Genomic DNA, 22,187 nt, shown 5'->3' with positions numbered 1-22,187 from the left:
CGACTACCTACTCATAATACCCCCAGATAAGAAAAGCAGCAGGGATCTTTGAGTGAGAGAAGGAAGGAGAAGAGAATAAAGGATACTGAAGGTGCGTCTTACAGTGATAATCAAGGTGCAATTGGCATAGGCAAAGTTCAATGCAGAGCTGTTCAGGGGAAGTTGGTATCGGTCCATGTCAGGAATGGAGAATTTCTTGTAGTACCTGTTAGATGTTGACACAGAAACAAAGCCCTTGTGAAAGAGAGACTATGGTCCACTTTGCACTTTAGGTGTCCTGTGCCCCATCCGGCTTTAGATCAGGGAAGAGTGGTGGCCAAGAGGCTCTTGCCTGAGTGTTCCTCAGGCAAAAGAAGGTAAAGGCAGTAGAAGCAGGCACAGCCAAATGACTGTTAACTGTGGCATTCTAGACATAACCACAGTGGGCAGCCCACAAGTTAATGGGGTCCTTTAGGGAGTTCAAAAGGACAGGCTACAAATCTTTTCAACATCTGAATTCCCTGACAACCCCCCCTCCCCTTCTGCTCCCAAACAAGCAAATCCCATCTTAAATAATACCTGCAGTTCCTTAGAACCCATCCTCCTTAGGAATCACTATTCCATCTTTTCTCCCTCAGCCATCATGTAAGAGATCTTTAGTACTAGAAAGAACATTAGATGTGGAGCCAAAAGGTCTAGGCTTGAATGCCAGTGTGACTTTAGGCAAATTAAGTCACCTCCCCTCTGGGCCTTCAGATTCCTTACCTATAACCCAGAGATGATACCGAGGTAAAAGGCTATAATTAGATTATGCAAATAGGTCAGTATCCAGTGCTATTTTCATATTACTCTTTGGATTCTTGGCAGCAGACTTTTGATAATGTTAACTCCAGGGCCTCTCAGGTCTACATCTGACCCAACTATTCTACAAAGCAAGTATTAAAAAAAAAATTTTTTTCAAAAGAATCATTTTCACAGCCCACTGTCCCCCTTTGCAGTCTAGTAACTCACTTTGGGATCCTTGACTCCAAGGAGCCTGTTACTTGAACCCTCAACTCCCCCCAGAAAATTAATCTTCAGATAATTCTGCCTAACCCTCAGCAAAAATGGGATTCATCTGCTCAGCCACTAGGTTAGTCATTATCCTTATGGAGAGTTAACCTAGGGATACCACTCAGAGGGTGCTAACTGATAACTGTGAGACTATTCCCACTGATGGGGACACTGAGGTCCTCTGAGGGTTAGTGACTTACCCAAGGTCACACCCTTAGTAATGGAGCCATAACTACAGTATTAGAATAATGTCTTTCTAAAAGAGACATTTGAGATCCAGTCCATTGATGTAATTTTATAGAAAACAAGGGGGGGAGAGGGAGGGAATTTGCCTGAGGTGACATAGGCAGTACCAGATCTTACTCTTAGTCTAGTCTGCCGTGCACTGTAGATAGCACTGGGGATACAAAGAATGGCAAAAGACCGTCTGCTCCCATTGGAGGAGATAACATGAAAAAAACTGCAAACAAGATACCCACTAGATAAACTGGAGATAATCAACAGAGGACTTCTCGAAGGTGAGAGCTTCATCGGGGACTTGAAGGAAGCTAGGAGGCAGAAAGGGAGGGAAGGGTATTCTAGGTGAGGAGGCTAGTTAGTGAAAATGCCTGCAGATGGAGTATCTTGGAGTATCAGCAAAGAGGCATATATAGCAATTAAAGCTCTGCAAAGTGATTATTTGTGATGTCTCATTTGGTCCACTAAACCTTCAACTCACTTCCTGGTAATGGGTCTACCAGGCTGGACATCTAAAAGTCCCTTCACAGCAGACCTGTCCTGGCCATCAGAGCCTGGAATGCCAAGGTGGGGAGGGATAGGTACTAGGGAAAGGTGCTTTGTTGCTTTCCAGAGGCTCTCAGGAGCACTCTGCAGGTAGAAACCTGTGGGGGTGGGGGATGGGGAGGGCATGTGGATTCAGGCTGGGGGTGGGAAAGCTGCCTCTCTAAGGGAGCACTTCAAAGGCCTTGATGACCAGGTACATTTGGCTACAATTGCTCTACTTTTCCCTTCCCCCCATCCGGGTTGGGTCAGGGGAGGGTCCCTGGCCTCCTCCCCAGGGCTCTCCCTTACCCGAATGGAGGGACGAGAGAGGAAGTGTGTTTACTTAAAGGCTGACAGTTCAAAAGGAGAGGAACAAGGGATGTTCCTTTCCTCTGCAAACCAGCTTTGAGGCACTAATGGCACAAAACCTTTAGTTTATTTTCCAAAGCTCAGCCCCAGAGAAAGCCGATCCATCCGCCTGCCCGCAGGGGTGAAATGCTGGCCTCCTCTGCTCTCCCCAGTGCTTCCTAGCCTCTGCCTGGGGCTACAGGGTCACCGGGCTGGGCTTCGGAAAGGTGGCAGACACCGATAATAGGGAAGTGTCAAAGGTTAAACAGCAGAGATTAGATGAACACAAAGACTTGTTAAGGAAGTGTTAACTTCTTACCAACAGACACGAAAAAGCAGTGCACAGAAAAGGGAGGCTAAGACACAGAGAAACACTCGTGGTCCTGAGGGCTGGCCGGGCTGGTGCGAAGGCACAACTCCTTCTTGCTTTGCCCTCTGCCACAGGAGGCCCCAGCACCATGGGAATGCCTCTGTCACTCAGTGTGGCTCGAGTCTCGCCCTGTGCCTCATGGGGACAGTGAGACTTGGGAAATGAGAATGAAGAGAAGGGAGAGGCTAGGGCTACTGCAGTACTAAATACTTGCAAGATCCTCGTATGTGCTGGGAATTTGGTGCCACTTAGCTTTCCAAACGGCCAGGCATCAGAAAGTCAATGGTACTTGATACTGGGCAAGGGAATGGGAGTATTGCAATGCCTCTATCAGATTCCTTGCACTTGGAGCTCACCCAGAGGATCTCAGAAGAACTGCATTTGACTTTCTAATCAGCAGTTATACTAGGTAGGACTCGCTTCAAATGAGGCTACAGTATTATCAGACAAGCCTAAGTTTAGGCAATTTCCCTAGAGTCCTGCCTGCTACAGTAAGTTACAGGGCTCCAATTCCCATGACTTCTAGCTCTGGTACACAAAGTCTTTTTGGTAATTATGGGGTTAAGTGGGCCTATTTAGGTTTGGGTTATTTAGTGGCCCCTACACATGGTGTCTATGGGAAAGACCTCCTGAGCATGGTCACAACACAGGGTACTCCCAGATCTGAAAGTTGTAACTAGGTATATACATGCACACTTCCAATGCTGTCTTCTTCAAACTCTGGTCTTAAGTCCAATGGCCGATGGAGGGGAGCTGGAATGAGGCTAGGGAAGTGGGGCGCGTTGCAAAGTGCTGGGAGCCCCAGAGAGGGAAGTAGTGGCTCCCATTCATATCGGGCTGTATGATTTCCAGTGCTATTCTTCATGACTCTCAGGTTACAAGGTAGGAAGAGTGGTGATAAGGAGGGGGGCTCCCATCATAATCTCCACACAGGGACCCCCATAATATCACTGGTAAGGAGACATTCTTGGACCCCAGAGACACTCAAAGAACCCTGGTCTGAATATGGGAAAAATGGGGGAAAAAAACCCCATCTCAGTCAAGATCCCTAGGTTCTAATTCTGGCTCTTCCACCAGCTTGCTGTATGACTATGGACAGGTCAGCGCCCCTCTGAGCCCCAGTTTCCCTCCTCTGTTACATGAGGAGGTTGTATCTTATGCTTCCAAGAGTTCCCTTATGAGTCTGTGAAGGGCACTACCTATACGCTAGTATACTCCCCAACTCACCAGGCTAAGGTCCAACAGCAGTAAGAGCCACTAACAAAATAAGCTAGAGAAGACAGAGTCACTGTGTATATACTTTCTTTTCTATGCAACCTTCCCAAATTCATATATCCTTAACTATACACACTCATTAGCACACCTATTTGTACACACAGAGGTTCAATATTTCCCACAAGCAAATCACTGAGACTGAAAACAAACAAGATGTTTGGGTCTGAGGCTAGGTGTTGGGGGGGATGGAAGCCACCAGAAGAGGCCTGAATATTACTGAAATTCCATTTCCCTGGCACCACATGTGCCAGAGCTTTACTCTTTCCAAGTAAATCCTTCCTTTTATGCATAACACTATAATTTAAACAAGAAAATGGCCTGGTTGAATATATACCATGACTATCAATGCAAATGCAAATACTAAAAGGAAGCTGAACCTTTGATTAATGGAAAAGCCAGTGAAGAGCTCAGTGAAGAAATAATGAAACGTCCCATTTCCTCTTGGCAGAATGGTGGGGCAGTACTAGGTCAGGATACTGAACACAGTATCAAATGTGACCACTATACTGGGTATTTTTATGCACTCAGAGAACTAGAGAATTTGAGAGCTGAAAGGGTCCTGAGCAATAATCTAATTGGATAAATGCTGGAAGAAGTCCCCACTAGAACATACTTGACAAGCAGTTCTCCAGCCTCAGCTGGAAGACCTCCAGGGAGAGGGGACATACCACCAAAGCAGGCCCTTCCTCCATACTAAGGTTGCCTCTGCAACTACTATTATTGGTTCTGCAGTATGGGGCAAAACCTTACCAGTTTAATCTGTCTTCCACAGTACACTCCACCCACATCCCACTTGAAAGCCTTCCACTGTGCCCTCCAGAATGCCTACTCCACAGGTAACAAACTGCTTTTCATCCTCAATCTTTTCCTTTCTTGCTCCCTTCAGCTTCTCACACTCACTGAGACCTAGCTCCCTAGGGATGGTGCAGATTGTCTTGCTGTCATCTCTACTAAGTGGCTGTATTTTCACTCAAACCCTGGAGTTGCTGGTCTAGGGGAGGGAGTCAGAATATGCCTTGTTCCCCACTGCCACTTCCAGGTTCCTTCTCTGCCACCTTAACTTAGTGCCTGTCCTCTGAGATTCATCCAATCCATATTTGTTACTCATATAGATTCTGGTGGCAGTTTTTTTTACCAACCTCCAGAACACTTTCTTTCCTTCCTCAAAGCAGTAAGTGCCTGACAATCTTTTTCCTCAGTTCTAAAGGCCTTACACCACAGGACTTCAATGTATGTACTGACAAATGCTCAAATACCCTAACTTTCCCGTTTCTGAACTTATTCATTTCCTATGACCTACCCCTTCAGTCTTCTACAGCTACACACAGAGATGACCTCACCATCACCCCAAAAGTTGTTCTTCATTCTCAGTTTGACCTCCAAATCCTCTAGCCTCAGGTCATTGCCCCTGTACTGGCCATACTCTCCTCCTTTCTCCCTCCTGACCCCCTGGCGAGCCAGTTCAACTCTACATTCTTCTCTTCTCTTGTGTCTCTTGCCCTCTCACCTTACTGAAGATCTTGCCCTGCCAAGCATCAGCCTTGGATCACTTCTACTATCTGCTGCTTTTGATTCTACCTACACAACTGAAAGTAAAGAAAATTACAAAACTACGCAGACTGGGGGTCCTCTATAGATTTACATTACAAACTCTCAACTGGGCCCTCACTTTGGCAAGGTAATCATTTTACCTTACCAATCTCTAACTCACTTATTATCCTACTTAACACAATGGATTTTTTTTTTTGGCTTTTTGGAGGGGGAAGGCAGGGCAACTGGGGTTAAGTGACTTGCCCAAGGTCACATGGCTAGTTTTGTGTTAAGTGTCTGAGGCTGAATTTGAACTCAAGTCCTCCTGACTCCAGGTCCGGTGCTCTATTCACTGCGCCACCTAGCCACCCCCACAATGGCTTTTCAAAACCTTTTCATCTTCCTCAAATCTCCCATGGTTCCCTCTGCCTCCACACTCTCAGATGAGAATCTTGTCTTATATTTCACTGGAAAAAATGAGGACATTCTCCAAGAGCGCTCTTGTTTCCCTTCCTCATCTGAGATGCCCTCCATCACTTTCTCCTCCTTCACCCCTGTCTTACATGAAGAGGTTGCCCTTTCCCTTCCAAGGCAAATTCCTTTACATGTACAAGTGATGCCATTCCATCTTGACCTCTCCAGCAGATCACCCCTTCTATTATCCCTACTCTCTCATTCATTTTTAATCTCTCCCTGTCTACAAACACACTCATCCTATGAACACATTTATGTGTCATCCATCCTCAAGAACCTTTCATTTGCTCCCTCTATCCCTGCTAGCTATCCTCCTCTATGTCTTCTCCCTTTTGTAGCTAAATCCCTTGCACCTTTCACCAATGCCTCTCCCTTTTTTCTTAACTCTTTGCAGTCTGGATTCTGATCTCATAATTTAACTGAAACTGCTCTCTCCAAAGTTAATGATCTCTTAACTGCCAAATCTAATGGACCCTTCTCACTTCTTATACTCCTTGACCTCTCTTCAGCCTTAGCCACTTTTGACTGTCCTCTCCTTGACAGTCCCTTGGTTTTCAATGCTGCTGCTGCTTTTTCTTGGTTTTCCTCTCTGGCCATTCTCAGTTTCCTTTACTGAATCTCCATTCAGGTCACACCTGCTAACCCCTAAGACTGTCCTGGCTCTTCTTTTTTTCTCCCTCTATATAATTTCACTTAATAATCTCATCAGCTCTCACATTCAATTATCATCTCTAGGCAGATAGTTCTCAGATCTGCTTTTCCAGCCCTAATATCCCTCCTGACTTCTAGTTTTTGCATTTCCAACTGCCTATTAGATACCACAGACTGGCTGTCTCATGGGTATCTTAATCTCAACATGTCCAGAACTGAATCCATATCTTTTGCTTTCCCCTCAAACCCTCCCCTCTTCCTAATTTTTCTATTACAGTTTTACCACCATTCCTGTCACCCAGGCTCTCAAACCAGGGGTCCCCCTTGACTCCTTACTCTTTCACTTTACACACCAAGTCCTGTCATTGCTACCTTCACAACACCTCTCCATATGTCCTCTTCTCTTCTCTGGCACTACCACTGATTGTCAGGACATCATTGCCATGCTCCTAGATTATTGCAATAGTTTGCTGGCTGATCTCCCCATCCCAAGTTTCTGCCCACTCTAGTCTGTCCTCCACTTAGCTGTCAAACTGATTTCCTAAAGCACAAACCTAACCACGACACCCCACAATTCAATCCACTTCAGTAGCTATCAACACTAGGATCAAATATAAAACCCTTTGTTTGGCTTTTAAAGCCTTCCCCTTTCTACATTTCCAGTTCTCTTCACACTTTATATTGCCCCTCTCCATGCTCTCTAATCTACTGACATGATGTCCTTCTTTTCCCCAACAAGACGCTCCATCTCCACACTCCAGTCACCCTCACTGGCTGACCCCATGCCTGTAAGTACATGTTTACCATGAGATCCCCCATATGAGTGAGGCGGAAAAGAAGCAGGATGAAAATGCCTTCAGTTTCAGTCATCTAAAAGCTTCTGCACGTCATGTCTACGCTGCTTGTGGTGCTGCCAGAGAGGACCCTGGCCAAGGGCTGGGGAGTGGGGGTCACTTGCCCTGCATGCTGGAGGTGCCTCCCTTCACTGGGCTTCTCCTCTAAACTGGCCCAGTTCTATGCCCAGGTTTGGCCGCTGACAATCTTTCTCTAGCTCTGCCAGGTCTGGGCCAATGAGCGGAGCTCCGTCTGGCCAATGGCGCCACCTATGGCTGGGCCTGCTGTAGACGCAGGCTCATCAGGGCTTTTTTTTTTGTGAACAGTTTTCTTTCCCTAGTAATCACATTTCTGCTTTATATCTGTATTCGACAGTGACCTCTGGGGGAGAAAAAAGGAGGCAGCAGCTGGCTTCAGGAATTGCTCTGCAGCAAATTCCAGTGCTTTCAGAAGCACTTTGGTTTCCATGTTAGAACTAGGGCCGTCCACACCAGGGAATACTCACTGAAGAGCAGAGTCTATTTTCCTAAAAGCAATTTCTGTATTGTTGGGAATTGCTAAATTCTACTTCAAGCACAGACTCCTGTTAATGTTGAGAATAATAACAGGAATAAACTGCCTTTTATTTGAGGACTTCAAAGTGCTTCACACACACAAGCCCCTCATTATTATGACTTGTATTTATAGACAGGGCTAACCACTGGGGCTACGGGCTGCATGTGCAGCAATAACCCTGAAATTAATTCATTAATCTCCTTATGCCCCTATGTAGCAGGTAACTGGCCAAGCTTGGGCTGCTGAGGTAAAGGCAGGGAGGAGAGGGATCAGGCAATGTAAGGAAAGAAGGCCGAGGCATGGGCAGCAGCTTGGGATCCTGTCCTGACCACAGGCCTTTCCCGTGAGGCACATGGATGGAAATATACCAAAAGGCCACCACATAGCCTATATTTACAGGGGTAATGGCCACATGTGACCTTCTAGATCCTCAAGGGTGGCCCTCTGACTGAATCCTTTGAGATCTGTTCTGTGAAGTTTGGATTCAGTCAAAGGGCTTAATGTGAAGACCTAGAGGGCCACATGTGGCCTTGAGGTCGCAGGTTGTCCACCCCTGTGACTAGACTATCCTGGCAATGATCACATCCTGCCATGGTCTAATCCTAAACTACTCCCATCAGCTCCCTCTGTTGGTCATATTCACCTGGTGCTAACAGAGCAGGAAAAAGTCACAAAAAGCCATCCTTAAGAAACACTCATCTTCTATCTCTCCTCCCCTTCTCAGCTAAACCCCTTGAAAAATCCATCTACACTCAGTGTTTCTACTTTCTGTCCCCTCACTCCCTTCTAAGGCTCTGCAGTCTGGCTTCTGACCTCATCATTCCACTGATACTGCCCTCTTAGGGGAGGCTAGGTGGCGCAGTAAGAGCACCAGCCCCCGAGTCGGGAGACCTGGGATCCAATCCGGGCTCAGATACTTAGCACCATACCCAGAAATAACTGGCTATGTAACCTTGAGCAAGTTACTTAACCCCGATTGCTTAAAAAAAAAAAAAAAAGGAAACTGCCCTCTCCAAAGTTATTGATGATTTCTTAATCCCAGACCTCTGTCCTCATCCTCCATGACCTCTCTGCAGCATCTGGACTGTTGGCCACATTTTCTCCCTGGCTACTTTCTCTCTACTAGTTTCTCCTCTGTTCTTTGCCGGGCTTCTCTTCCTACCTGTCTGACAACTCATTCTCAGTCTGTTTTGCTGCACCTCTGCTGCCCTCTGGGCCCTCCTGGTTCAGAGTGAATGTCAACAGTAACTGGTTCTCTTTTGACCAGCAACTCTTGAGGGTCTTCCCCTCTCAGTTAGATTTTCTTTTAATTAAAGGGGTCATCCCTTGACTCACTTCTTAAAGAGGCCTATTCACTGAATGGTCATTACCTCACTCTAAGTGAGAACCTTGAAAAGACCTAAGCCTAAAAGGGCCAGGTCTCCCACTGCATCCCGGGGCATCTCCAGTCATCCTGATGATTATCTGGCCACTGGACCCAGATGGCCTGGAGGAGAAAGTGAGGCTGGTGACCTTGCACAGCCCTCCCTCACTCAAATCAGTGTCAACTGCACAACATCTCCCTGATTTTATGGTCCTCTTTGAGAACAAAGGGCAAACAACAACCCGCTGCACCTTCATCCACGTTGTACCCACTCACCTCCAAAGGTTCTGCTCTGAGCCCTCTTTTCCCCCCCTTTTCTTCTCTTTATTATCTCCCTTGGTGACTTCATCAGTTCCCATGGGTTCAAAGATCAACTCTATGCTGATGATTCCCAGGTCAATCAATATATCTAGCCCTGTATCACCAAATGCCTGCAGATATTTTGAACTAGACTAGTACAGGCACCTCAAACTCTACACGTCCAAAAGAGAACTCGTCTTTCCCCTCTCCCACAGTTCCTCACCTCTGTGAAAGGCACTGCTGTACTCTCAGTCACCCAAGCTTGGAGCCTTGGTATCACCCTCAACTCCTTACTCACCTCACATACCTAGTCACCCATCAAATTTTGCCATTTTCCCTTCATAATCTCTTTAATATATACATATATGTATATATCTCTATCTATCTATATATATCCTTTTCTCTGCTCATACTGCTACACCTCTAGCTCAGGCCCTTATCACTTCTTGCCTAGATTTAATAAAATAATTTTTTAAATGGTGTCCACGCCTCAAAATCTCTCCCCACTCCAATCTACCTTCCACACAGATACCAAAGTGATTTTCCTAAAGCAAAGGTCTGACCACATAACCTCCCCCCTACCCACTTCAGTGGCTCCCTATTACCACCAAGATCAAACATAAAATCCTGTGTTTGACACTTAAAAGCTCCTTACAATCTGGCCCCCTTTTATTCTTCCAGTCTTCTTACCCCTTACTCCCCTCTGTGTACTCTATGGACAGGCCATATTGGTCTGTTTGCTGAGATCACATCTCGTGTCACCATGCCTTTGCACCTTCCCTGCTCTCATGCTCAGAATACTCTTCCCCACCTCTGACTCTTCGTCTTCTGGTTTCCCTCCAGATTCTGCTTAAATCCCACCTTTTGCAGACTTTCCCCAGGCTGTCCCTGCCCCTGGCTACTTGAGCTTTCCCTTATAAAGCTATTTTCCACTTACTTAGCATATAGCTTGTGTACACCAATTTATATACATTCTGTCTCTTCCATTAGAATATAAGTTCCATGAAGGCAAGGACTCTCTTTGCCTTTAGGCCTTGTCAAGGACAACTAACAAGCCACTTGCTCAATGAAGTGTCTCCTCAGTTTTGAGGGGAACCAGGTTCCCTACTCTCCAGACCAGCACTGATAAGACTTGTCATAAACTATTGCTACCAATAGATGTATCATCCTGGGATCATATAGGAAGCCAAAACTATGGCTATACACAGTGTCAAGTCTAGGGACAACACTGCCAGCAGTCGAGGCCAGTTTCTTTTTAAGGCGCTTGCTAAGCAACAATGCCCAGGGAGCCAAAGGGTTTTATTATAGTTTCAAGACCATGATGGGGTTTGGGTTTGTCAAATCAAAGGATACAGATTAGAGATGAAGGTGACCTTGTGGGTCAAAAAGTCCAATTCCCTTGTTTTACAGGAGGTGAAAGAGACCCAGGACAGTGTAATGCCTCATCTAAGGTCACATGGGCAGTCAAATGGTAGCACCATGGCTTGAACTCAAGTCCTCTGACTAAATCTTTTGCCCTTTCAATCCCTTATCATGCTGCCTCCCCCCCTCCCTCCAGGAAGATTTTAGTCCTCCTTACTCCCTGGCAAAAACCCTAACTGAGGCCAGTGGCTGTTCATTAAGGCCATATATATGCAATGAATTCCAACCAAGCTCTCTAGTCGACCTGCCTGCCCCATGCTCATCATGCAACTTACTTTTTGTTAGTGGTCCGGACAATAAGGCAGCGCTCATTCTGGTCCACAGAAACACTGTAGACATCCTTAGGATAGGGAAGATTACGAATCCGCCACTGAAAGCTCATTTTTGTGTCCTTCCGCATGAAGATAGGCTGGGGAGAGTAATCCAGGTCATGATGTGCTCCAAACATGGGGAGAGAAAATTATAGCTCCAAGCCCCCCACACACTTCTAGCACCCCTGGGAGATGCCCTTCACCCAACCTCTTCTGCCCCTGAGATTACTGTTGACAAAATCCTAAATCCAAAGCCCCTGTCCTGCAATAACAAACTACCCAATTCTGATAGGAATACCTTGATCCTCGCCCTATTAAAAACCTGGCCAGAGACGTACATTAGAACTGCTTTCCTTGATGAGCTCTGACCCCAGGACTCCACCTGCAGGGGTTGTTGGCTCTCCCACTTCTGTTTGCCATGGGCTCACAGCTCCCAGAGCATTCTTTACCCGCCACTTTCTAACTGGAAAGAAAAGAAAGCAACTGAGTCATCAGAAGAGGGTCCTACCCTTAACCTAAAAGTGAACAAAAATGATAACTCTGGTGCTGAAGGAATCTAGAAGTGGCAGATTAACTCTTTATCATTAACCATTACTGACCCTACAGAAAGCCCTCAACCTAACAAAATTTCATCTTGGGGAATCAGACTTTGTTTTGTAGGAAAGGCAATCACCCGCAGGTCCTTCCCTAGACAAGTATGGGTAAAATAGATTAGGAATAGAAGCCATACTGCTTCTCAGAAGACAAAGTGATGAGACAACTCACACAATGACTGACAGCAGGGAAGAGGAGAGATGTAAGGACTACAAAGTGCAGTCTGGAGCCAGCTGCTGTCAGACCAACCACACACCTCCACCACCCCTGGGCCATCACTGTAGGACAAGAAAATCATCACAGGCCAAAGCTGCAAATGACCTCAGTGATCACTGGATCATCATGATAGAAAGGCAGCACAGTGACAAATAAAGACTTGTTCTGGGATAAGAACTCACTATTGGACAAAAACTTCTGGGAAATCTAGAAAACAATGTGGCAGAAACTAAGTACAGACCAACATCTCACACCGTATACCAAGATAAAGTCAAGATGGGTACATGATGTAGACATAGAGGGTGATACCATAAGCGAACTGGAGAGCAAGGAAGTTTACCTGTCAGATCTATGCAGAAGGGAAGAATTTAAGACCAAACAATATAGAACATTACAAGATGCAAAATGGATAATTTTGATTATATAAATTAAAAAGTTTTTACACAAACAAAACCAATTCAACTAAGATTAGAAGGAAAGTAAAAAGCTGGGAAACAATTTTCATACCAAGTGTCTCTAATAAAGGCCTCATTCTCAAATATAGAGAGAATTGAGTCAAATTTTTAAGAATAATGGACAAAGTATATGAACAGGCAGTCTTCAGATAAAGAAATCAAAGCTATCTATTGTCATATAAAAAATGCTCTAAATCACTACTGATTAGAGAAATGCAAATTAAAGCAACTCTGAGGTACCACCTCATACCTATCAGACTGGCTAATGTGACAGAAAAGGAAAATGATAAATGTTGGAGAGGATATGGGAAAATTGGGACACTAATACACTTCTGGCAGACTTGTAAGCTGATCCAAATATTTTGGAAAGCAATTTGGAACAAGGCCCAAAGGGCAATCAAACTGTACATACCCTTTGATCCAGAAACACCACTACTAAGTCTATATCCCAAAGGGATCATAAAAAAGAAAAAAGACCTACAAGTACAAAAATATTTACAGTAGCTAGTGGTAGCAAAGAACTAGAAATTGAGGGGATGCCCATCAACTGGGGGATAGCTGAACAAGTTGTGGCATATGAATGTAATGGAATACTATTATGCTATAAGAAATGATGAACTGGTGATTTCAGAAAAACCTGGAAAGACTTACATGAACTGAAGCACAGTGAAGTGAGCAGAACCAGGAGAACATTGTGCACAGTAACAAACAGTAACATTGACTTAGCTCTCCTCAGCAATACTATGATCCAAGACAATCCCAAGAGATTCATGATGAAAAATTCTATTCACATCCAGAGAAAGAACTGAATGTAGATTGAAGCAAACCATTTTCACTTTTTGCGTGTGTGGTTTTTCCCCCCCCTTTTTGTTTTGTTTTCTCTTTCACAACATGACTAATATGGAAATGTCTTATATGATTGCACATATGTGACCTATATCAAATTTCTTACTGTCTTAGGGAGGTGGGAGGGAGAAAATTTGGAATTCAAAATTTTATTTAAAAATGACTTAAAACTGTCTTTACATGTAATTAGAAAAAATAAAATACTATTTAAAAAAAGAAGAAAAAGAGAAAGACTTGTTATTGGAGCACCTGAGTTCAAATCCAAGTTCAGCTCACTACCTCAGATAAATAGCTTAATCTCTTTGTGCCTCAGTTTCCTAACCTGTAAAATAGACCTCTGGTGTCCCTTTTCACTCTAAATCTATGGCCCTATAATCTGAACCAATCTAAATCCCTCGTTTTACAAATGAAGCTGAAGTCTCATCCTTCAGCTTCTTTCCTCCTCCCAATCAAATCTCATATATACCACTCCAAACTCAAAGAAAGATTATAAAGAATAACTAAAACCTAGAGAGGTTAAATGATTTGCCAATGGTCATTAGGCATTGACTTTGAGTTTTTAAGAAAAAGTTATATTTACTACACTGCTAAATAAAGTAGAGAAATATACTTGATAAGTATTTCCAATTTTTTAGATTTAAAAGAAAACAATTTTGGTATTGAGGTGGTGGTTATCTGGAAAATAACACTGCCTTATAGGGCCCTGACAATGCTAGAAAGAGTCAATGCTACTGTAATTATGAGCTATGTTAGACAGTCAGCCCCATAGTGCACTGCAGCCTGGGATTTCCTACCTACTCTTCTTGATCTTGCTTCAGGGAATATCATGTTTTCATGGTTCCTGTGCTACACAGCACCTTGGTCTCTCCAACACTGACTCAAAAGCTATCTGTGACTGGAACTCAGAGTTCTGAGTGGCTTCCTTGTCTCTTTCCCAAACAAGCCTTTTTCACCAAAAGAATGAAAGTTACTGCTACAAATCAGTAAGACATCATTCCACTCCCTCCCTCCAGTGACAGTAAGGTCTAGGAATGACTCCAGAAAAATCTTCATCCTTTCCATGAATATATGTGCACATGTAGACACTTTATCTTCCCATCCCTTTGCCCCTCTTTATTCCTGAATTCAAGGACAGTTTCTACAGCAATAAAAGAATGTTTTCCACCTGCTGTCACCCTGATTTGATTATATGTTAAAGCCAAACCAGTGTGTTCAAGGCTACTCCCCAGCAAAGGCAGGGCCAGTCCTTGGAAGGGAGACTTTCAATGAACCTCAAAGAGTCTGAGGAGAAAGATGCAAGTGATTTAGAGCCAGGTTTGGTGGGTGAGGGGAAGGTGGGGTGTCCAGATCAGCATGACCCAATCTAAAGGATTAAACTGACTGCTGATGGCTCCACTGTTCAGGTGCGATAGAAAGTGGCAGTCCCCAAAGTCTTTTCCCTCAAAGTTCCAAGGCCTGGCCCATTTCCAATGTGGATAATTACATTGCATGTTCTTAAATACTCCCTGCAGTGTAAACTAGAGATAGAATTCTTTTTTTCCTGTAAAACTCTGCTGTGCTGTTGTATGACTATTAAACGGCTGCCACATCCTGTCCTGAGAAGGCTGAAGTGAAGTGCATGGGTCATTTATAAAGCTGGTGAAGTGCTTAGGGTTGAAGATGCTCAAAATTCTCCACAGAAAGCCTGGACTGGTTAGGTTAGTGGTCAGATACCAAGGCAGAGTAAGCCAATAAGTGAATGTAATCAAGAACTGTCCGGCAGTTAGGCCCTCTTTGTGGATTTCTGATCTTTGTGGCATGGATACTCACTTTTTCCTCAGTGAATAAAGACCAGTAACATTTCTGGGGAGTGGGAAGTGGGAGCGGCAGGAATGAAAGGGTGAGGAGGCTAGAAATCAATATAAAGGTTCTTCACATAAATTTTCTCTCAGGCAAATGTTATCAGTTACTTTCTGGTATTTCTGCTAGAAAACTAGCCTGGCTTATTATCAAGTCTGTATGAGAAGCTGAAGAGAAGAGGGAAGGTCTCATCTACTGTCATGGCACCTACTCTCCATATCGAATTTGAACCAGTGTCACCCCAGCTCATGAGCTTATTTATATTTTCAAGCTGAAAGGCACTAAACAGTGCCCTGGGAGGTAAGGGAGGTGGTCTGACCTTGAGTGACTAAGAGGCAGCCTCAGCTGCCCTGGGACTGGCCAGACATCTGAGTGGGGCATTGTGCAGCTACAAAACTGCTATGAGGACTCTGGGGGCTGGAAGGGACTCGGAGGAAAATATGAAGTATGAGGAATGGCGGTCTAAATGTCAAGAACACTAGACTTGAATCCGCTTGATTTCCCATTGACTTTCTGGATAAGCTTTACTCTCCTGTTTCTCCTTTTCTGCTTTGAGAAGTAAGAGCCTGGGTAACCACTCCTTTCTCTACCTTCCAGTATGAGTAATGATATATGATAGGCCTAAAATTTTATGGCTTAACAGACCCTGAACTGGGCTGTATTTTCATCTTGTGTCTAAGTAAAGCAGGGATCTGGCATCTGTATATTTGCTGCAGTTACAGTTTCTTGATTTGCTCCACATGGAGCAGACAGAAGGCCAGAGCTGGGGCTGGGAGAGTGGTATGGAGACTGGCCCGGCAGTGGGCAGGTCATGTGACCTTTCGCTTTCATATGTTCTCTCCAGTTGGGCATTCTGAGGCTATCACCCCTAGGGAGTGCTATAAATTACAATGCATTGTGAGGATATTACTACTGTGTTGGTTTCCACTGAACTGGTGTCACATGCTAAACACATCAAGATTTTTAATAGCAGCCGCCTAAACCAATTGGGACTAGAGCCCAAGCTGTTCATAATAAGGAGGGAGCCACACTTTGTGCTTGGTCCAAACATGCGCAGAATGCATACTTTAAGACTGAAGAACAGAGCACAAGTCAGTTTAATCCACTGTGTTGACTCAGGACATTTATGAGCTGTCAGAAAAGGGAAAAGAAATTCCCCATCCAATACTGGCTGTCGATCAGACCCAGGAAGAAAATAACCCATCCTGTGGTTCCATCACTGGTCTTAGCATTTTCAGATGGAACTTAATAAAGGGACTGATATCAGAAATAAACTGCCAACTCCCAATGCTGACAGGCTCAGTCTCTAGGTCAAACATTGACAGCACAAGAACTTCACAATTCAAGACACTGGTTAATATGGATATGCATGCCCAGAAGAGAAATTGGATAAATCAAATAATCCCCAGAAATCAGGTCATTAGACTGTATTCATGAGCTTGTTCTTGGAGAGGAGGTAATAGAGGAATTAAGCTTAATTGATAAAAATTGGAAGGCTACATAGTCATTGCTCTTCCCTGGAAATAAAGGCACTACAGGACAGTCAGACCAAATAGAACCTTTCCTGAGTTGGCTTTTGATACAATTGCCATACGTAAGCTGGTTATCTTGATGGGACTGTGTGAAGCTCCCTTTGGTTTTCTAAAAGACAGACCCTAGGCACCATTTTGCTTAAGAATAGGTTACTCTGGAGATCTGGGGGAACTGCTAGTAAGCTTACCCCAACAGCTTCAGTCTGTCCCAGGAGAACCTGAATCTGGGATCCTCCTCAGAACCAAAGGAGCAGCTGGTTCTATGGTTTCCACAAGTCCTATCTGCTTGCTCTGCCTCGGTGAGTGAGACCCTTTCACTTACCTAGTAGTTCACTGGTTTTCACATCATACTCTTCAGCCATCTCCTTTCCATCAGGGAAGAGGTAATGTACTTTCCTCCTTCCTAAAGAAAAAGCACACAAAGCACATACAAGCCTCCGTTGGTGACTGCTGGGTGACTCCCCCCAGATGGGCTGTTAAAGGCACTACAAATGCCCCTCCCTGGGGCTGCCCTGCTACTACCTCCCTACCAATTCATACTTATCATTCCTTCAGAGACTTGCTTTAGGACTCACTCACTTTCTTCAAGAAGACTTTCCCGACTAGTTGCTAGTGCCTTCCCTGGAAATTATTTTATATGTACAATCATAGATCCAGAACTGGAAAGGAGTTCAGAGGCCACACATTCCAATGCCATCCCATTCCCCTTTCCGCCTTTATTTAACAGATGGAGAAACTGGGACCCGGGGAGGAAAAGGGACTTGCCAACAGTCACACAGGAAGTGAATGAGCTCCTCTGACTCCACACTGTCAAAGGTAGCATGGTATGGCAAGTAGAGAACTGGTCCTGAAACCAGAAAGACTTACGGTCAAGTTCCAGGCTGTGTGATCCTGGGAAAGTCCTTAACCTCCCATGTTCTAGGCAATGCTCTAACTATAAGTCACAGAACCAGCCTGGGTGACAATCCCCTATCCTAATTCCTGCCTTACTCTATGTCTCCTTTGCATTTGCCTAGACTGTCTAGTTATTATTGCTATCAATAGTTAAGTTTACTATAGGGTAGTTTTGTGATTTTTTTTTCCCTTTGTTTTTTCTAGTTTGCATGTATCTTTAGTCTTTCCAGCTAGACTGTAAGTTCCATGAGGACAGGCTGTCTTCTCTTTAGCATTCTCTCTCCCCCAGGAGTCTGCAGCAGGCATCAAATGAATGCTTGCTGAGTAAGTATCTCAAGCCTTCCTGACTACTGTCACTCAAATCCTGTCTCGATTCTCCCTACTTGCCATAAAGGGATCACAGAAATCACCATCCAACCATTTCAGTTTTATAGATTCAATTCAATTCCACAAATATACTTTAAAACTCTACAATGTGCTAGGCACTGTACAAGGTACAGAGGATACAAATCCAAAAACCCAGGAGTCTTTGCTCTAAATTCTACTGGGGGAACAGAACATGTGCACAGCCATGTTTAATACACGATAATTTGGAGGAGACAAAACAACTCAGAGGTTCAGAAAAGGCTTCACAGAGGAATCAGCACAAGAGTCATCAACAGATATAAGGATTTTGACACTCAAACAACAAACTAAAATACAAAGAAAAAACAGAAACAATGCCTTCCCAGAAGAAGTTTACATTCTAAAGGGGAGACAACATATTCATGTGTCAGTACCTAGAAGATAAATAAAAAGTAGATGGAAGTTAGTCTTAGAGGAAAAGGCACTAAGCTGGGAGAACAGGGAACTCTCCTTCAGAAAGTACATTTAAGCTGAGTCTTAAAGGAAGCAAGGTACTGTGCAAAGAGGAGAGCATTCCAGACATGAACAACACCCCATTCCAGAGCTAGAGCATTCATTGTTTGTAGGGCACGGCGAGTAGGTTAGTATGGCTGGCCCACAAAGTGCATAAAGGAAAGTAGTAAGTTAAAAAACTAGGAAGACAGGACGGAGAGAAGTTACATAGCGTGATCCTAGAGATAGTAGGGAACAACTGGAATGTATTGGAGGGGAGGAGAGTGACAGGGTCAGACCTGGACAGCTATGGTGAGTATGGATTGGAGAGGGGGTGAGAGGGAGACCTGAAGCAGAAAACACGATTAGAAAGTTATTGTGGGGAGAGGAAGGAAGGGGAGAAAATTTAAAACTCAAGAGCTTATGGAAATAAATGTTGAAAGCTAAAAATAAATTAATTAATTTAAAAAAAGAAAGCTTTTGTGACAGTTTAGGAGAGAGCTAATGAGGGCCTGAACTAGGGTGGCAAATTTATGAGTGAAGAAATGGGTACAGTATGTAAAAGACATAGAAAAAAATTATAAGACTTAGTAACTGATTGGATATTTGAGTAAGTATGAGATAGGAGTCAAGGATGACTCCAAGGTTGAAAACTTGGGTTATTGGAAGTATGGTGGTGACCCTGACAAAACAAAGAAGTTCATATAAAATATGGACTTCAGGGGAAAGATAATGAATTCGATTTTGGACATGCTGAGTTTGGAATTTCTATAAGACATCCAGTTTGAGATGTTCAATAGGCAGTTGGTGATGGGAGGTTGGAGCTCAGGAGAAAGACCAGGAATGGATAAATAATCTGAGAATTATCTAAATAGAGATGAAAACTGAATGCTGGGAGATCATGAGATCATCAAGTGAGAATTTAGAGAAAAAAGAGAAGGCCCAGACCAACCCCTAGGGGAAAACCATACTTAGTGGGCTTGAGATAGATGAAGATCCAACAAAGGAGACTAAGAATTAATGATAAGATGAGAAGTAGAAGAGTCAAGAGAGGGCAAAGAAAGGAAACCCAGAGAAGAGAAAGTATCCAATAGTGTCAAATGCTGCAAAGAAGTCAAAAAGAATTTGAGGACTGGGATTAAAAAAAAAAAACTAACCTGACAATTAATAGATCATTGAAGAGATAAATTTTAGTTGAATGATCAGATCAGAAGTCAAATTCAAGAAAAGTTTAGAAAAGAATGAGAGAAGAAATGCAGGTACTAAATGCAGATTTTTTCAAGGAATTTAGCTGAGAAAGGGAGGAGAGATATAGGAAGATATTGGACAGATATGACAAAGTGTGCATTCCAAATGGATGGGATGATTGGTGTGAATACACTCAGTTGTATGAGTTCAAGTTCAGGAAAACACCTTTCAGTATAATTTGACCAGAATGTAGTGAGTATGTGTGTGTGTGTGTGCACACGTGTGTCAAAGGAGACTTATATGAAATAAAGCTAGAAAGGCAGTTTGGATTATGAAGGGCTTTGAACTAAGCTAAGGCATTTTATTCATTTTTAGAGGCAACAGAAGCCAGGGAGTAACATAGTCAGACCTCTACAAATGCTTTACAAGAGGGATTCTGAACGTGGGGATCACAATAACTATATTTCAATAGAACTGATTCCCTTTGCAATTGAATGCATTTTATTTTATGCACTTAAAAACATTATTCTGAGAAGGAGTGCATCACATAGAAAAATTTATTAAGTATCTTCACCTTGTCAAATTTAGTGTGGCAGGATAGATTGGACAGGGTAGAGAATGGAAATAAGATGCTTAATTTTGAGACTATTCATTACAATGGTCTCAGTTAAAGAAAATGAGAGCTTGTGTGAGGGTTGTGGCTATGTGGGGAAAAAGAGGGATAGATGAGAGATGCTGTAGAGGTAAAACTGACAAGATTTTGCAGATGACTGGATATGAGATGTGAGGGAGAAGAAAGAGTCAAGAGTGAGTGCCCTCAGTAACCAATAACAAACTAAAGTTATGAGGAGAATAAGTGCCCTCAATAGAAACAGGAATGTCTGCAAGAGACGCTCTGGAGAAGAACAAATTAAATTCTGGGCATGTTGCATATGCCAACAGGACATCCAGGTAAAGAAATCAAACAGGTATTTAAGAGATGTGGAACTGTAGAGAGAGAGAGAGAGAGACCTGAGTTGGCTTTTGGAATTTTTTATAGAAAGATGACAACTGGTCCACAGAAGTTAAATGACTTGTCCAAAAGTCATGGTAGTAACAGCAGTCAAGAATCTAACTCAGGTCTTCTGACTTCAGATTTATTGCTCTTTCCACTGCCCTGAGGTAGACAGTGCCTGGTCTTTTCCTCTGCCCCTCCACCACACTGCTCTGGAAGACAGATGCACTATACACCAATGGTCTCCACAGGGCAGCTTATAAGGATTGTATTGTCTATCCCTTAGAAAGCCCAGAGGAAACACACCACTCCTAAACCTGTATGCCACCTCCATCCTAACCCCCTCTGCCATTATAAAATAATTAGGCAAATCTAAACTGAAAGGAGCCTTGGAGACAATTTAGTCCAGCCCCTTCATTGTATAGATGGTGAAATTAAGACAAAGAGAAGTGAGCTGATCAAGCTCACACAGTTAATCAGTAGCAATGCCATCAAGTATTTTAACAACTAAACTTCAGTTTCTAAGTAGGGACTGGGTTAGGGTACTGGGCATTACTTTCTAAGTGAATAAAAACGTCTGCTTTCGGCCCACTCCTTTGCTCCCCAAATTCAGTACTACAGGCATAAAATATGAAGGATGGTTCTAGAAAAGCTTTAGAACCACCCAGAACCAGGAACTCTAAGTTTCAGATGGCATGAGCAGAGAGACAGGGGTGGTACCCTCTGGGTTTTCCCTGGTAAGAGAAAGGCTGAAATTCTGGGTTGAGGACAACTGAGAACACCTCGTTTTTTTGGCCGCCAATCTGAGCATCCTCTGAACGTGACCTCGGTGGCAATGCTGACAAGCCACAACCAGACTGGGTGCAGTGGGCATTCCCACAGCCTCTCCTGGGCACTGCCCGCTGGGGGCCCAGAGGAGGTAAAGAGGTTGGCAGGAGAGGGATGCCCGGGCCTCCCCTTGGCCTCCGTCTAGCTTTCAAGGAACAGAGCTCCCTGGGTACTTGGAGCAAAGGCTTGGGTGTAGAACTGGGGGGCCGTCTAGTCCACCCCCCTTATTCAGAGATAAGGAAACGGACACGCAGAGGGTAAGTGGTAGGGGTGGGCAGGACTTGAGCCCAGAACTTCTGGACCTCGAACCCCTGCCCGTCTCCCTAACCAACCGTCAGCTCCACGAGGGCAGGGGAGGTGTGACCCAGACCGGGACGGAAGCCCTCGCCACCCCAAGGGCCCGGACCCTGCCCCCACTGCACCCCGCCGGCCTGGCCCGCTCCCCAGCCAGGAAACGGAGGCCCGGGGGGGAGGAGCGGGGGCTTCAGAGGTGGCTCCCGTCCTGGCCCCGACCCCGACGACCGCGGTGAGGAGGGCGGCGAGCGAGAGCTCAGGCCGCGGGGCATCTGCAGGGCTGTCCCCGTGTTACCGTCCTGCAACAGGGCCGTCTTCTCCGCCGCCCGCAACCTCTCCAGCCAGCCCGGCACCGCCATCTTCTCTTCGCAGGGCAGCGCGACCCGGCGATGCCATGGCAACCGCCACCGCCGGGCCACTTCCGGCTGACCCGGAAGACGTCC

At 44.6% G+C, this 22,187-nt stretch overlaps 2 protein-coding genes across 2 annotated transcripts in view; one reads left to right on the top strand and one right to left on the bottom strand.

Moving 5' to 3' along the window:
* Positions 1-22,187, top strand: part of NPM3 (nucleophosmin/nucleoplasmin 3) — a 390,782-nt gene that overhangs the window by 197,039 nt on the left and 171,556 nt on the right. The window lies entirely within an intron of this gene.
* Positions 1-22,187, bottom strand: part of DPCD (deleted in primary ciliary dyskinesia homolog (mouse)) — a 22,563-nt gene extending 376 nt beyond the window's left edge. Inside the window, exons 1-5 of the mRNA XM_069098778.1 lie at positions 22,040-22,187; positions 17,032-17,112; positions 11,566-11,690; positions 11,192-11,325; positions 103-205 (exon numbers count right to left, since the gene is read on the bottom strand). Coding sequence (XP_068954879.1) covers positions 103-205; positions 11,192-11,325; positions 11,566-11,690; positions 17,032-17,112; positions 22,040-22,103 — 507 coding nt within the window. The 5' untranslated portion in view covers positions 22,104-22,187. The remainder of the gene's footprint in view (positions 1-102; positions 206-11,191; positions 11,326-11,565; positions 11,691-17,031; positions 17,113-22,039) is intronic.

The sequence above is a fragment of the Petaurus breviceps genome, unplaced genomic scaffold, assembly GCF_028583685.1.
Source record: "Petaurus breviceps papuanus isolate PSGF00001 unplaced genomic scaffold, PetGlider_PUasm1.0 37, whole genome shotgun sequence".
Taxonomy (NCBI): Eukaryota; Metazoa; Chordata; class Mammalia; order Diprotodontia; family Petauridae; genus Petaurus; species Petaurus breviceps.
The sequence above is the reverse complement of the archived record's forward strand: the minus strand, read 5'-3'. Positions and strand labels throughout refer to the sequence as shown.